Genomic DNA, 16,587 nt, shown 5'->3' with positions numbered 1-16,587 from the left:
CTGCTTGCTTGGATCCATAAAGTAATAAAGGGAAAGCCACATGTAAAGGCTGCAGCACTTTTCATTCTTTCTAACTCAGGAAGCACTTGGGCAGTCAATATATAAAGAGTAGAAATAAACTCAAGATTTCATATATTAATATACAATTTAAGATTTCTCTCCATATACCTTGCAATTTCCGCTTTAAGTCTCCCAATTTCTTCAGTCAACTGCTGGATACGCTTAGTATGAACTTCCTTTTCAGAAAGGAGCTTCCGATATTCTTCTGTATCTGGATCTTTCTGTTGACTTACTAGATGCTAGAATAGCAAAAACGCATAATATGGTTATATAGGTTTTATGAAACTAATGTACTATAATAAAATAGCAGCATATCTAATTATGCTTGCTGTCTTATACATGGTGATCAAGTACCAAACTATAAAATAAGATTGAAGGTTTAGTTTATTTACCTAAAATCCCTAGCCAAAATGGGAAAGGGAAATAAATGTCATTATGCATTATTTTTTTATAACTGCAAACAAATACTTCAAAATAGTTACAAACAAGTCAAATAAATGAATCTAAAGAAATGATAAGCTTTTAATATTAAATATCCACTTTCATTAAAGTGACATTTACAAGAAAAAGATGTCTATAAATCATTACAACTTAAAAATATGAAATTATAAGCTTTTAATATTAAATATCCACTTTCATTAAAATGACATTTACAAGGAAAAAATGTCTATAAATCATTACAACTGCATAAAAATAAACTAAATTTAACTGATTCCATTGAGTCAGGAAAGAGTGCAGTGAAGTTTACCAGGAACATATCTAGATTTGGGAAGATCACCCTCCTTTCTTACTTTTCAGATTGCTTGTGTGATAAAAACAGGAAAAAATGGGCTCTAAAATTCTATAACCCTATTCAGATCATAACAATTACTATTCTAGACCATTTTCTAGGAGCCAGGTGCTAAGTGAACTGCTTTACATTTATTAAACTTTTTGTAAAATGAAAAGTGGCTGGGAAATATTAAGGAACTCTCACAAATTGCATAACTACTATCTGGCAAGGCAGATTTCCAATCTTTTGTTTAAATATGGAGCTGGAGTTTCTAACCCTCTAATCAAAATTATACAGTTTTGTCCCCCCAAAAAGTTTTCAGTGAACAAGTCTTTTTAAAGTGTTTCAATCAGCTAGATAAATTCATTTTTTTCATGTACAAAAATATTTTAGATACAGGAAAAGCGTAAATTTGGAATTAAAAGAAATAAATTAGCCATTTCTCATCCTCTTAAATGTTGTCCTATTATTTAAAAAATCAACACCTCCATGTTTAATTGCATTTACCTGGTTACGTGCTTTCCAACGTTTGACATCTTCTTCTAGTAACTTCTTCTCTGCTTGCAACATACCGCTTTTCTCACTCAGCTCAGCATTTGCTTCTTGTAAGGGTAAAATATCTAACTCCAGTTTCCTTACCTGAAAATAGTGTCAGTATTTTTTTGAACATCTGATGTAAAAACTCTAACATTATTAAAAATGACATGTGTTTACTCTTGATTAGGAAGTTCCAAACCTTTGCTTGCATCTGCTGTAAATCCTGTTCTAGCCTCTCTTTTTCTTCTCTTAGCATCTTATTGGTCTCCATCACTACATTCATTGTTTCGGTTTTCTTCATCAGTTCTTCATGCTGAGCCATTGTTTTTGCAGTTACCTAAAGATTTCAAACACACGTGTATAACAACATCCAACGGTAGGTGAAGACTTATCTTTTCCTACCAGTTCTAATCTTTCCTACAAAAAGTAAAAAGGATTTAAATGTCAGCTTTTAAATGGAAATTTTTGAAAGTTGTACATGTTTATTTTTCTGTGATGCACGCTAACTACAAGTTTAAAATTATAGGGATGAAAACAAAAAGATAAAAATCCCACTAATAAATAATCAGTTCTAACACTGGGTAAAAACATTAATTCAGATCTCTATTATCTATTAATCTTTCTCTATTCTTTTTCTTGGTATACTGAATTTATTAATAGTTCTAAAATGATATTATTCCCCCTCCACCATGTTCCCCACTGTTTAGAAATTCTTCATTTCATTCAGTTGTTTCATCACTTTGGTTTTGAGCAATTCTCCTGAATATTTCTTCAACGGTGACGAACTTCTCTGTTCTGTTCTCATTGGGTGTAATTATCCATCTTTTACATGTTACTTTATTTCCTCACCATTTTTATTTTATTTTTATTTTTTTTTTTTTTAATTTTTTTTTTTTTCCAACATTTTTTAATTTTATTTTTGGGACAGACAGAGACAGAGCATGAACGGGGGAGGGGCAGAGAGAGAGGGAGACACAGAATCGGAAACAGGCTCCAGGCTCCGAGCCATCAGCCCAGAGCCTGACGCGGGGCTCGAACTCACGGACCGCGAGATCGTGACCTGGCTGAAGTCGGACGCTTAACCGACTGCGCCACCCAGGCGCCCCTCCTCACCATTTTTAAAGCTATGGCTCGGGTCAAAGGATAGTGTTATAGCAGTCAATCAAAAAGAAAAACCATAGGCCTTCCTCCTCCTCGCCCTGCCGCCTTGATTTAAGCAGTCTTCGTTTTTCACAGTAGTTAATTTTCTAGATATGTCTTGTAGATCTCAAAGTACTAAAAGGGAAACTCCCATTCAAAAGCAATTTATCTTAAGATACTGTAAGCAATTCTAATTTTTTTGTCCATTTGAAATATATGTTATGCTCTAACAAATCCTGTCAAACATAACCACCGTCCACATAGTGGAACTTCTGGCATCAAGAAAGTATACTTTGATTCCAATCGTAACCGGTGGGGCCCATCTAACTCAACTGTGAAAAGACATATCACACAATAACCTTCTGCTGATTACATGGCCTGCAACAGCCCTCCTGCTAGAGGAGTGGGGGTTTCAGGTCGGAGCCTGTGGGACTACTGGTATGTGCGGTGGTGGGGGAGGGGGCTCTAGCTGCATCTCTGGTTTCTTTTTTAAAATCTTAGATGATGCCCCCCCCCCACTTCCAATCCATTGTCCTTTCTTCACTTTCTACTACCACCTTTGACTGAAGCATAGACAGCACCCCCTCTAATCCCCTCTGAAAATGGCCTTTGGGGACAAATTCAGGGTTTTCCCATATCTTCTCCCCAACCTTAACTGAGGACTGTGTTTTCCTTCCTCTTCCTCAAGTGCATTTTTACACTATCACCACTGAACACCTTCCATGACACTTCCTTGCTTTGGCTAGAAGCCATCAGGTAAGGTTGGAGAGAATTTCAGACTTCCCTTGTGTAGTACTGGAACCACATTTACTCTCTCTCCACCAGCTTGATAATGAATATTGGATCCTCAGCCCTGCCGTACTTGGCTTTCATTATTAAATGATGTGGGATTTTTTTTTTTTTTAATATTTATTTTTGGGAGAGCGCAAGTGGGTGAGGGGCAGAGAGAGGAGGACAGAGGATCTAAAGTGGGCTCTGCTCTGACAGGCTGACAGCAGCAAGCCCAATGCAGGGCTCGAACTCATGACCACGAGATCATGACCTCAGCTGAAGTCAGATGTTCAATCGACTAAGCCACCCAGGTGCCCCAAATGATGTGGATTTTTTTTAGTTCAGGTTTTGACAAAGTGAAAGTAACAGTCACCAAGGGTACTCAAACCTGCCAGCCCTCACTCTTGTTGGTGGTTAAACTTGGAGAAAGGCCACAGAAGACACTTACAAGCACACACAATCCCCCTGAATGAGTTGTTTTCTTTTCCTAGAATTGCATTAGCTTTTAAAAATTGATCCTTGCAATCCATCTGGGTCTCGTTTGCAATCTGACAAATGGAACAAAAAGAACCCTGAATTCGGTGCATACTTTGCTTTTGGTGCTGCTGCTTCTCATGGTTCTCAGCAGAGATTAAGAAAGAACATGCACACAGCAGATCCCTGATATTGGTGGGCCTGATTTCCTGGCAAATTGCTGTCGTTTTCCACTTTTCTGTTCAGGACCACTGATTGCTGAGATGTGGATGCATACTGAAATTAAAGCAATTCATTGTGTTCTAAAGTTTGTTTCTTTTAATTCAGTGTTCGTGTAAAACCACCTTTTGAAGCAGCAACTCTCAAATCTGAAGAGCAATTGATGTTTCCATTAATTTAATTAAATCCTTACTTCTAAGGATTTAACATCCTGTAAGTAAAGTTTAATATAACAGTATTTCATAAGCAGCCTTTTTATTGTCAGACTATTGCCTTTTAATATAGTAAAAAAAAAAGTGTGCATAAAAAAAAAGCTATGATACAGGGTTACCAACCTACACTGTTCATGTTTGGGTATTATTTTTTATATAACGTGTGATATTTCTTGACTCTTTCGATTGTATGTAAAAGCTGGTTCTCCCATCTAACTTTGTTGGTTGGGCATTTTCTAGTATTATTTGCCGGAAGGAACACTGAGAGAATATGCCATCTTTTTAAAAATCCTGATTCTGTTTTTTTTTCCTCCAAATGTTAATGCCACTGATTGGAGGGTTTTATATGTTATGAGATATATTTGAATGGGTTTTTGTCAAGATATAATTCTGAAACTTTTCATTTCTGTATGAAAATATAAACCCCATAAATCTACTCACTTTCCCCTGGGGTTGGATGGCTTTTGTCTAACAGCCATTCCAACTATCATTTAAAAGAAGATAAATGAGTAAAGGTCATAATTTCCTTCCTTCCAGATGTGAAGTTCTATTATTGAATCTCCTTAGAATGAGCACATGCAATTGTAAGCTTCTGGGTGGTAGCGTGGGTTAAGGAGTTGAGCTTTTGCTGTGACCATCCATTCACCTCAGCAACTTCTTTTCCTTTCTTGGTTGACAGTTTTGACTATTTTTTGCTCCCTTGCTGAGGAAAAAATGTTCTGTAGCAGTTTCTACCCACAATTTTATCCCAGAATAATTACTGACATACATGACAACTATAATAATAAAAAAGAGAACTGAAATTTACTTAAGCACTCACCATGCACCAGACATGTTTCTAAATGCTTCCCGTACTTGAACTCACTTAATCCTTATTATTATCATCCCAATATTACAGATGAGAAAATTTAAGAGCAGGGAAAATAATATACCCAAGACACACATGTAACGGTATGAAGCTAGAATTTAAAACCAGGCAGTCTAGGGGCGCCTGGGTGGCTCAGTCGGTTGAGCGACCGACTTCGGCTCAGGTCATGATCTCACGGTTTATGAGTTCGAGCGCCGCTTCAGACTCTGTGCAGACAGCTCAGAGCCTGGAGCCTGCTTCGGATTCTGTGTCTCCCCCACTCTCTGCCCCTCCCCCACTCATGCTCTGTCTCTCTGTGTCTCAGAAATAAACATCAAAAAAATTTTTTTTAAACGAGGCAGTCTGATTGCCACTAGTCTTTTACCATTACACTGTATCACTAGTTAATAACATTTAATAATCTGTTGAGTGTAGGAAAAACGCTTATTTCAGATTAAATTTTACGTTTCAAGAAACTGAAATGTGCTCTCTTGATTTAATAACTGCTTTCTTAAAGCTTGGGATACATACCTGGACTTTCTCTCTTTCAGCATTGAGACTATCCTGCAGTTCCTGCAGCTCTCTTTCTAAAAGTTCAACTCTTTGACGATAACGCAGACTCTCAACCTGAGCCACCTCAAACCTGGTTTCAGCAATTTCTTTTTCTCGTCGTATAAACCTACAGGAATATATAAAATTTTATTTGAGTAAAAAAAATGCCACCAACACAACATTTTAAAACTTGGATAATCTTTAAGATGACAAATCTATTCACGTTAGTAACTATTTTTACATGTTTTCATTAATAAGTAACGAGAGATGCTTTTTATTATAGACAATGGCTTCAGAAATGTGTATCTTTAAAAAAATAATTGAGGGGCATCTGCTGGCTAAGTTGGTTAAGCAGCTGACTTCAGCTCAGGTCATGATCTCACAGGTTGTGAGTTTGAGCCCCGGGTTGGGCTCTGTGCTGACCGCTAGGAACCTGGAGCCTGCTTTGGATTCTGTGTCTTTCTCTCTGACCCTCCCCCACTCTCATTCTGTGTCTGTCTCTCTCTCAAAAATAAACATCAAAAAAAAAAAAAAAATTGAAAGGCATTTAGTTTTTCAAAGAACTCGCTCAAGTTCTTACTATCAGATTCAACTTAAAGTCATATCTTTAACGTGGCCTATGTCTAAATGTCAAAAGTGACTGCTGATAGGGTAGAAGTGGGTTTGTTGGCCAATAGGAATGGAATGAGCTTTATAAATAAATAGCAGATAACCCCCACTTCCCTAATTTATGCATTTATAGTTACATTACACAGTGCTTGGTATACCACAAAATAAAGCATTAAGAATATTATTGGATTTACCTGAGAATTTCTAAAATTTGTTCTTGAGATTTTCCTTCTTCACTTAGAGAGACATTTAAGGGACCCTGTACACCTTCCTTCACAGAGGCAACAACCTTGTCACTTAATTTTTCAATTTGATCATGAAGTAATCGGTTTTGTTTCTCTAGATCTTCACAGCGAGACACACACTTGGAAACTTCATCCTGTAAACAAGAGTCTATCATAATAGCAGATTTTCTGGAGTACCTGGGTGGCTCAGTCGGTTAAATATCCGACTTCAGCTCAGGTCATGATCTCATGGTTCATGAGTTTCAGCCCCACATCAGGCTTTCTGCTGTCAGCAAGTAGTCTGCTTTGGACCCTCTGTCCCCTTTTCTCTCTGCCCCTCCCCAGCTTATTCTCTTTCTCTCTCAAAATAAATAAATAAAAAACAATAACAGCAGATTTTCCAATCACTGTATATTTAAAAACCCCCGTACCTTTAAATTCTCCAGAATACTCTATCATGATGTATAATAATACCTTTAACATTCTTTCTCTTTCTTCCCAAGATGCTTTGCACTCCAATAACTGTGATTCTGCTTTCTGGGTTGTTTCTTCCAAATGCTGACGGACTGATGCCATTTTGGAAACCTGTTCCTTGGCAGCTTGTAGAGCTTCAACATCAGCAGCATGGAGCATCAATTCTCTCTCATACTTATTCTGAGCTTCCACAGCTATTTTAGCCTGTAAGAAATTATTTCCCCATTGACACAAGATTAAAAACTCATAAGGCTAGTCAGTATTTTCTGAAAAGATGCACATTACATTCTTTAAAAATCTAAATGTACCAAAATAAAATACTTAGAAGTTACGCTGTATCTATTTAATGAAATATGCTGCCTATAAGCAATTCATGTTAGACCTAAAGACACTTGCAGATTGAAAGGTAAGGGGATGGAGAAACATTTATCATGAAAATGGAAGTCAAAAGAAAGTCGGAATAGCAATACTTCTATCAGTATCAGTTAAAACCAAACTTTAAACCAAAGACTGTAACAAGAAATGAAGAAGGGCACTATATCAAAATAAAGGAGACTATCCAACAAGAAAATCTAACAATTGTAAATATTTATGCCCCCAACATGGAAGCATACAAATATATAAAACAATTAATAAAAAACATAAGCAAACTCATTGATAATAATATAATAACCATAGAGAACTTTAACTACTTACATCAATGGACAGGTCATCTAAGCAAAAAGCAACATGCAAACAATGACTTAAATGACACACTGGACCAGATGGACTTAACAGATATATTCAGAACATTTTATCCTAAAGCAGAATACACGTTCTTTTCTAGTGCACATGGAGCATTCTCCAGAACAGATCACACATTGGATCACAAATCAGGGTTCAACAAGTATAAAACGACTGAGATCACACCACCACACACCATGCGTATTTTCCAACCACAACACCATGCAACTTGAAGTCAACCATAAGAAAAAATTGTGGAAAGGCCACAAATACATGGAATTTAAAGAACATCCTACTAAACAATGAATGGGTCCACCAGGAAATTAAAGAAGAAATAAAAAATACATGGATGCAAATGAAAATGAAAACATGATGATCTAAAATCTTTGGGATGCAGCAAAAGCAATCATATAAGTGAAGTACACAGCAATATAGACCTATCTTAAGAAGAAAGAAAAATCCCCAAAATGCAACCTAACCTTATCCCTAAAGGAGCCAGAAGAACAAATAAAGCCCAAAGCCAGAAGGGAAACTAATAAAGAGCAGAAATAAATGACAGAGAAATAAACAAACAAACAAATATCAGAGCAGATCAATGAAACTAGGAGCTAGTTCTCTGAAAAAATTAGTAAAATTGATAAACCCTTAGCCAGACTTATCAAAAAGAGGACCCAAATAAAATCATGAATGAAAGAAATCACAACACAATAGAAATACAAACAATTTTAAGAGATTATAAAAAATTATATGCCAACAAAATGGGCAACCTGGAAGAAATGGATAACTCCTAGAAAGATTAAATTCCCAAAAGTGAAACAGAAAGAAACAGAAAACCTGAACAGATTGATAACCAGCAAAGAAATTCAATCAGTAATAAAAAATCTCCCAATACAGAAAAGTCCAGGGCCAGATGGCTTCCCAGGGGAATTCTACCAAACATTTAAAGAGTTAATAACGGGGTGCCTGGGTGGCTCAGTTGGTTAAGTGTCCGACTTCGGCTTAGGTCACGATCTCATGTTTTGTAGGTTTGGGCCCGCGATGGGCTCTGTGCTGACACCTTGCTTGGAGCCTGGAGACTGCTTTGGATTCTGTGATTCCTTCTCTCTCTGCCCCTCCCCTGCTCACACTGTCTCTCTGACTCTCAAAAATACATAAATGTAAAAAAAAATTTTTTTTAAAGAAGAGTTAATAATACCTATTCTTCTCAAACTGTCCCCAAAAATAGAAATGGAAGGAAAAAGTCAAATCTCATTCTATGATGCCACCATTACCCTCTGATTCCAAAACCAGACAAAGACTTCACTAAAAAAGGCAAATACCCCTGATGAACATGGATGCAAAATTCTCAACAAAATACTAGCAAATCAAATCCAACAGTACATTAAAAGAATCATTCACTGTGATCAAATAGGATTTATTCCTGGGCTGCAGGGGTGGCTCAGCATTCGCAAATCAATCAATGTGATACACCACATTAATAAAAGGGTAAAAACCATATGCTCCTTTCAACAGATGCAGAAAAAGCATATGATGAAGTGTAACATCCATTCATGATAAAAACCCTCCACAAAGTAAGGACAGAGAGAACATACTTCAACGTAATAAAGGCCATATACGAAAACCACAGCTAATATCATCCTCAATGGGGAAAAACAGAGCTTTTCCTCTATGGTCAGGAACAAGACACGGATGTCCATTCTCACCACTGTTACTTAACATATAGTATTGGAAGTCCCAGCCACAGCAATCAGACAACAAAAAGAAATAAAAAGCATCCAAATTGGCAAGGAGTAAGTCAAACTTTCACTATTTGCAGATGACATGATACTTTATATAGAAAACCCAAAAGACTCCACCCAAAAATTGCTAGAACTGGTACACAAATTCAGTAAAGTTTCAGGATACAAAATCAATGTACAGAAATCTGCTGTATTTTTATACACCAATAATGAAGCAACAGAAAGAGCAATCAAGGAATCATTCTCATTTACAACTATACCAAAAACCTTGAGATATCTAGTAATAAGCCTAACCAAAGAGGTAAAAGATCTGTACTGTGAAAACAAGAAAATTACACAACACTGATGAAAGAAACAGAAGTCAACAAAAAGAAAAAACATTCCACACTCACAGATTAGAAAACCAAATATTGTTAAAAAGTCTATACTATCCAAAGTAACCTATCCATTTAATGCAATCCCTATCAAAATACCAGCAGCATTTTTCACAGATCTAGAACAAATAACCCCAAAATTTGTATGGAACTAAAAAAGACCCCAAACAGCCAAGGCAATCTTGAAAAAGAAAAGCAAAGCTGGAGGCATCACGTTTCTGGATTTCAAGCTATAGTCATCAAGACATAATGGTACTGGCACAAAAACAGACACATAGGTCAACAGAACTGAATAAAACCCAGACGTATGTAAGACAGAATATCCTAAGGAAAAAAGTCTCTTCAACAAATGGTGTTGGGAAAACTGGACAGCAACACACAAAAGAATGAAACTGGACCATTTTCTTAATGCCAAACACAAAAATAAACTGGATAAAAGGCCTAAATGTGAGACCAGAAACCATCAAAATCCTAGAGGAACAGGCAGGAACCTCTTCTGACATTGGCTGTAGCAATTTCTTACTAGATATGTCTCCTGAGGCAAAGGAGACAGAAACAAAAATAAACTTTTCAGATTTCATCAAAATACAAAGCTTCTGCACGATGAAGTAAACAATAAACAAAACTAAAAGGTAACCTACAAAATGAGAGAAGATACTTGCAAAGAACGTATCTGATAAAGTGTTAGTATCCAAAACATATAAAGAACAAACTCAACATCCAAAAAAAACAAATAATCCAGTGAAGAAATGGGCATGAATCGGGGCGCCTGGGTGGCGCAGTCGGTTAAGCGTCCGACTTCAGCCAGGTCACGATCTCACGGTCCGTGAGTTCGAGCCCCGCGTCAGGTTCTGGGCTGATGGCTCGGAGCCTGGAGCCTGTTTCCGATTCTGTGTCTCCCTCTCTCTCTGCCCCTCCCCCGTTCATGCTTTGTCTCTCTCTGTCTCAAAAATAAATAAAAAACGTTGAAAAAAAAAAAAATTAAAAAAAAAAAAAAGAAATGGGCATGAATTGACACTTTCCAAAGAAGACAGCCAGATGGCTAACAGACATATGAAAAGATGCTCAATGTCACCCGTCATCAAGGAAATACAAATCAAAACTACAATGATGGGGAGCCTGGGTCGCTCAGTAGGTTAAGTGCTTGATTTCAGCTCTGGTCCAGATCTCACAGTCCTGAGATTGACCCCTGCCGTCCAGCTTTGTCCTGGGTGTGGAGCCTGCTTAGGATTCTCTCTCTTCCCCAATGCCCCTCTCCCTGGCTTGCGTGCTCTCTCTCGCTCTCAAAAACAAAACAAAACAAAACAAAACAAAACAAAACACCCCAATCTACAATGAGCTATCACCTCACACCAGTCAGAATGGCTAGAATTAACACCATAGGAAACAACAGGTGTTGGCGAGGATGAGGAGAAAGGGGAACCCTTTTACACTGCTGATGGAAAAGTACAACCATTCTGCCATTCTGGAAAAATGTACAGGTTCCTTAAAAGTTAAAAAAGAACAACCCTATGACCTAGTAATTACACCACTACAAGATATTTATAAATACCTTTTGTATCTACAGATATAAAAATACTGATCTGAAGGGACACATACACCCCAATATTTATAGCAGCATTTTCAATGATAGCCAAATTACGGAAAGGGCCCAAATGTCCATTGACTGATGAATGGATAAAGAAAAGGTGGTGTGCGTATACGCGCGTGCGTGGTGGAGTATTAACCACAAAAAAGAATGAAGTCTTGCCATTTGCAATGATGTGGGTGGAGCTAGAAATTATCATGCGAAGTGAAATAGTCAGAAGAAGACAGATACCATATGATTTCACTCATATGTGGAATTTAAGAATCATACCATAAGAATTTGGAATCATACCATATGATACCATATGATTTCACTCATATGTGGAATTTAAGAAACAAAACAAATGAACACAGGAGGCAAAAAAGGAGGAAAACCAAGAAACAGACTCTTAACTATAGGGAATAAACTGAGGGTTGATGGAAGGAGGTAGGGGTGGGGGATGGGCTAGATGGGTAATGCTCTAAAGAGAGCACTTGTTGGGATGAGCACTGGGTGTTGTATGTAAGTGACGAATCACTAAATTCTACACCTGAAATTAATATTACACTATATGTTAATAATTGAATTTAAATAAAAATTTGGAGAAAAAACAACCACCATAACAAAAAAAAACTCAAAACAAGGAAGAAATATGAAAGAACTGTTCAAAATGAAACTTATGAAGATGATACAACAATTTGCAACAGGCTTTATAAAATAAAAGCTAAGAACAACTCCGATATGTAACATACATGTGCATACACATACATAAACACAAACTTAAAGTAAACAAAAGGAAATAAGAATAATTTATTTGAATATTGAATTATTGATACATTCTTTTATTTTAATTTGCAATGTTACACTGTTTGGCAATAAGCCAAGGATAATTTTTGTCTAATTTACCTTTGAAGTATTTTCCCCTGTATTCCACTTCTGATGTAATCTTCATACATGTACGTACCATATATATAAGCAATAAAGAACTGTAATCAAATGACTATTCATATACCACTCAAAGATGAGAACATTACACGTCTTCCCATTCTATTTCAGTTTTACTATTACTCGTACTTTTATATTTTTCCCCATTTGTCAAGATTGCTTTGTTAATGGTTATTGCACTATTTGCTTTTAGTCTTCACATACACTTTTCAGCTGATCTTAGTGCAAGTTCCACAATGGTGAAAATAACTGTGTTTCTGTACGGTTTACCAATCCTCAAGATGCAGTAAGATACTCCAAGAACTGCTCCCTAGGATCAAACCTCATTTCTCAATAACTGGCTACATGATCAACACTTACTTGTTCCTGACAGTCACGTCTGGCTTGCTGTTCATTACTCAAAGCTGTGCTTGCTCTCTGAAGAGCTTCTTGTACTTCATTCTGAACGCTGTTAAGTGTTTTCTTTAACTCAGATAACTAAATCAGAAGAACATTAAAACCAGGGTTAACTGCAAGACAATTATTGTAATAATTAATAAAATAACCAGGGTTATTTTAAAGACAAATTTTTAAAATCCTACTGGCCCAAACAGACTTAATAAATTTAAAAGATAACTTGAGGTAATACTGCACAAATTTCACAAGCTTATGTTCACTCCTTACTAACATCTGCAAAAGTTAATGCTCAGGCAGAGAGGCTTGTAAAAAACAGCACTGACATCTACTACCATAAAGTAGTCTAGAATACTCAAAAGGAAACACATACGGACCTACAAAGCAGTGTAAAACATACAACTAAAATTGTTAAATATGTGTCCATTCAGTATCAGTTGAAATGAACTGCATGGTAACTAATAAGCTACTTAATTCAAATCCTTACACACACACACACACACACACACACACACAGACTGATATGGCTAATAATCTAATTTACCTGTTGTTCCATACTTTCTATGGCTTTTCTCTTATCATCCTGAAGTTCCTGTTTTTCCTTCTCTACTTCCATCAACTTCTTTTCCAACTGTGTCTGAAACTCAGCTGACTCTTTTAAACGAACTTCAATATTCTTACGTACTTCTTCTGTCACCTTTACCACCATCCAGGTAATAGAATACAAAAATTATACACATCTAAAATTATACAATTAGTTTCTCTAAATCTAAACTTCACAAGTACTAAAATTAACATTTGCTTTGTATTAAAAAAAAAAAATCTATCAGGGTGCCTGGTGGCTCAGTCAGTTAAGCATCCGACTTCAGCTCAGGTCATGATCTCACAGTTCATGGGTTCGAGCCCCATGTCAGGCTCTGTGCTGACAGCTTGGAGCCTGGAGCCTGCTTCTGATTCTGTGTCTCCCTCTCTCTGCCCCTCCTTGCTCTCTCTCTCTCTTTCTTCTCTCTCAAAAATAAATAAACATTAAAAAAAAAAAAACTTAAAAAAAATATCTATCAATGTTAATCAGTTTTGAATTTTGTGTGTTTTGTTTTATCTGGCTTATTAGACTGAAGTACTTTTTAGACTTAAAAGGTAAACACAATGATATCCGTCAAACTCATATTTACTATAGTACTTACACACAGCAGGCTTTTATTTAAAAAAAAAAAAAGTTAAGAGGCATCTGGGTGGCTCAGTTGGTTAAGTGTTCAACTTGGGCTCAGGTCATGATCTCATGGTTTGTGAGTTCGAGCTCCATGTTGGGCTCTGTGCTGACAGCTCAGGGCCTGGAGCCTGCTTCAGATTCTGTGTCTCCCCTCCGCCTCTCTCTCCCTTCCCTGCTCATACTCTTATCTCCCTCTCAAAAATAAATAAACATTAAAAAAAAAAGTGCATTCAAATTAAATTTAAAATTGAATATACCTGTTTTTCCTTGTTAAGAGATTCTTCTAAACTAGTAACCATTGCTCGATACTGTTCCACATTACTAGTACTTGTTTTGAGTCTCTCCTTCAAATCATTCACCTGCTCTTCTGCTTGCCTTAGCTGACTCAGAAGATCATCCACATCTTCTTTGTTGTTAGGCTGACCTAAAAGATTTAAGAGCTCTCTTAAAACTAACATTTTAAATGGCTGTTATCAGAGAGTTTGTGAAATCAGGATTAAGGCTCAAATGTAAAAGTACTTATCTTGAAAGTATATTTCAACACACACTAAATACCAAAATAAAAACAGGTATTTCTCCAGAATATTATTTCTTCTTCAAAAAATCAAATATTTGAAATCTGCCATTACAAATATTACAATGAAGATATTTAAAAGAGAATAAACATTTGAGCTAAATTGAGAAAGCTACTTGAAGATATTACCAGGTTACTTATTTACTTTTTTAACATTGTTTACTCTAAAACACTAAATCTTAAATTATTTAGTCCAATTTTCATTCTAAAATCCATGGAAAAGGAAAAAACTACAGATTAAAAAGGATGTTTTCTTATCATGTGATGTATCAATATGGACTATTATTGGATAATTACACATCCACTTATGTATCATATATTTACACATGTACATATATTGTTTTTCTTAAGATTACCTGGACCAAAGGCTTTGCATTTGAAATGGTACATTCACAAAAAGAAGCAAAATCTAATGAAACAAATCTTTTACCTAAGGCTATCAATGAGCAATGATTATGAATACTACTCTAAAAGAGACCAAACAAATGAATTATTTCTGCAAGTGACCCTTATTACAGATTCAACACGGGAGAGTTAAAGATTTAAGTATTAATCCTCCTCAAAAGAAACATTTTACAAGTAACAATAAATGGTTTCAACAACTGGAAAACTGGTCAGGTGCCATGCAGAAATATTTCCAGTCTTCTGAGTCTGCAAATTTATTAATTTAAGCCTAAAACAGCTTTTCTACATGAAGAGTAAAAGGTTTTTTTTTTTTTTTCTCTTTTGCTATTATCCAAAAAGAACATAGGTTATTTATTTACAGGGTATGTTATGAGCCTAAAAAAGTACTTTGTTATCACTTTACTTATTTATTAGTGTATTTACCTTTGCCAGTTCTCTGTGAGGACTGAGAAGCAAGCTGAACTTCCATATTACTGAGGTGCTGTTTTAATGTAGCAATTTCCTTTTGAGCATTTTTTAATAGTTCTTTTGTGTTATGATGAAGATTTGTCTCAGTATCCAGTTGTCTTTTTGTATCCAAAAGTTGAACCTAAGAAGAAAAGATACATTAACCCTACAAACACTATCTTTCAGGTAAGCAACTAGAGGTTCACTTTATCATTTTAAAACACTTTAAACTCTGGCCAAGATAGAGTAACAGAAATCAGATACATCCTCCCATCTGAAATAACTGAAAAAAAGAACTGTGATACCTGAGACAGGAAACAAAAGAAGCCCTGTAATTTTCCTAGCTTCTTGTGTGTTCAGGCTTTGACAGAGGGAAAGGGAAGTAAGGCAGAAGAAGCAAGCAGACTCCTTGAACTGAGAACACATTACTGAGAGTACAGGAAGACTAAATTAGTTCCTAATTCCTAAGATAGACTATCACAGAGAGCTGCACTGATAGAGTACCCAAGAGATTTGCAGAGGATCCCTGTTGAATATTCAACAAAATAGTCATCAGTACATACATGTGAAATGACCCCAGACAGGCTTAAGAATCATCCAAAGAGACTGAGTGAAGAGTGTCTGGTGTTCACAGAGTCAGGAATAATGCCAATTACCAGCAGCCAGAATGAAAAAACTCATAATTCACTGGACACTGGGACTAGTATACAGGAAAATCTTGTCTCAATAGTGGGGAATAATTAGTTACAGACTGAGCACTGCTTTGGACCTGCCTAAAAAATCATAAAAAGCAACACTCAAGAGAATAAAATTATTTTCAATTGCTGCATTCCAGAAAAAAACACGGGATTTATAGGAATATAAAAATATCCAGCACACAATAGGACAAAACTCACAATATATAGCACCCAACCAAAAATTATTAGGCACACAAGGAGGCAAGGAAAACTAACAGCTTCTTCAAAACCATGCTTCAACAGGAAATGGCAGTGTACCTACATACCAGCTTCATTTCCAGAAATAAACAATCTATAGAAATTCATAACACTAACAGACTCACATCTAGATTTCTAGTAAGTGTATGCCTTTGTTCCACCTCATTTTCCAACTTCTTCTTTAGATGAGATATCTCATGTTCCAGTTTTTCTATCTGGCCACTAAGCCTTTGTTTGGTTTCCGTTTCAGATCGCTCTAATATTCCCTAAGGTAAAAAAATATTTTTTGGTTATGCTTAAGAAAGAAATTAAAAAAGTAATACAGAGAAAATGAAAGGCTATAGAGCATTACAACCCATTTCTACATGAAGAAATTAAAATCTA

The 16,587-nt window shown here is 36.1% G+C and overlaps 1 protein-coding gene across 3 annotated transcripts in view; it reads right to left on the bottom strand.

Moving 5' to 3' along the window:
• TPR (translocated promoter region, nuclear basket protein) overlaps positions 1-16,587 on the bottom strand; it is a 64,493-nt gene that overhangs the window by 27,172 nt on the left and 20,734 nt on the right. For all 3 annotated transcript variants that reach the window (XM_049634060.1, XM_049634062.1, XM_049634063.1), the window contains exons 21-31: positions 16,329-16,469; positions 15,245-15,410; positions 14,100-14,266; positions 13,177-13,329; positions 12,600-12,716; positions 6,892-7,095; positions 6,388-6,572; positions 5,564-5,711; positions 1,569-1,706; positions 1,340-1,471; positions 169-299 (exon numbers count right to left, since the gene is read on the bottom strand). In XM_049634060.1, the coding sequence (XP_049490017.1) occupies positions 169-299; positions 1,340-1,471; positions 1,569-1,706; positions 5,564-5,711; positions 6,388-6,572; positions 6,892-7,095; positions 12,600-12,716; positions 13,177-13,329; positions 14,100-14,266; positions 15,245-15,410; positions 16,329-16,469 (1,682 nt within the window). The remainder of the gene's footprint in view (positions 1-168; positions 300-1,339; positions 1,472-1,568; positions 1,707-5,563; positions 5,712-6,387; positions 6,573-6,891; positions 7,096-12,599; positions 12,717-13,176; positions 13,330-14,099; positions 14,267-15,244; positions 15,411-16,328; positions 16,470-16,587) is intronic.

Source organism: Panthera uncia, chromosome F1, assembly GCF_023721935.1.
Source record: "Panthera uncia isolate 11264 chromosome F1, Puncia_PCG_1.0, whole genome shotgun sequence".
NCBI classification, from domain to species: Eukaryota; Metazoa; Chordata; class Mammalia; order Carnivora; family Felidae; genus Panthera; species Panthera uncia.
The sequence above is the reverse complement of the archived record's forward strand: the minus strand, read 5'-3'. Positions and strand labels throughout refer to the sequence as shown.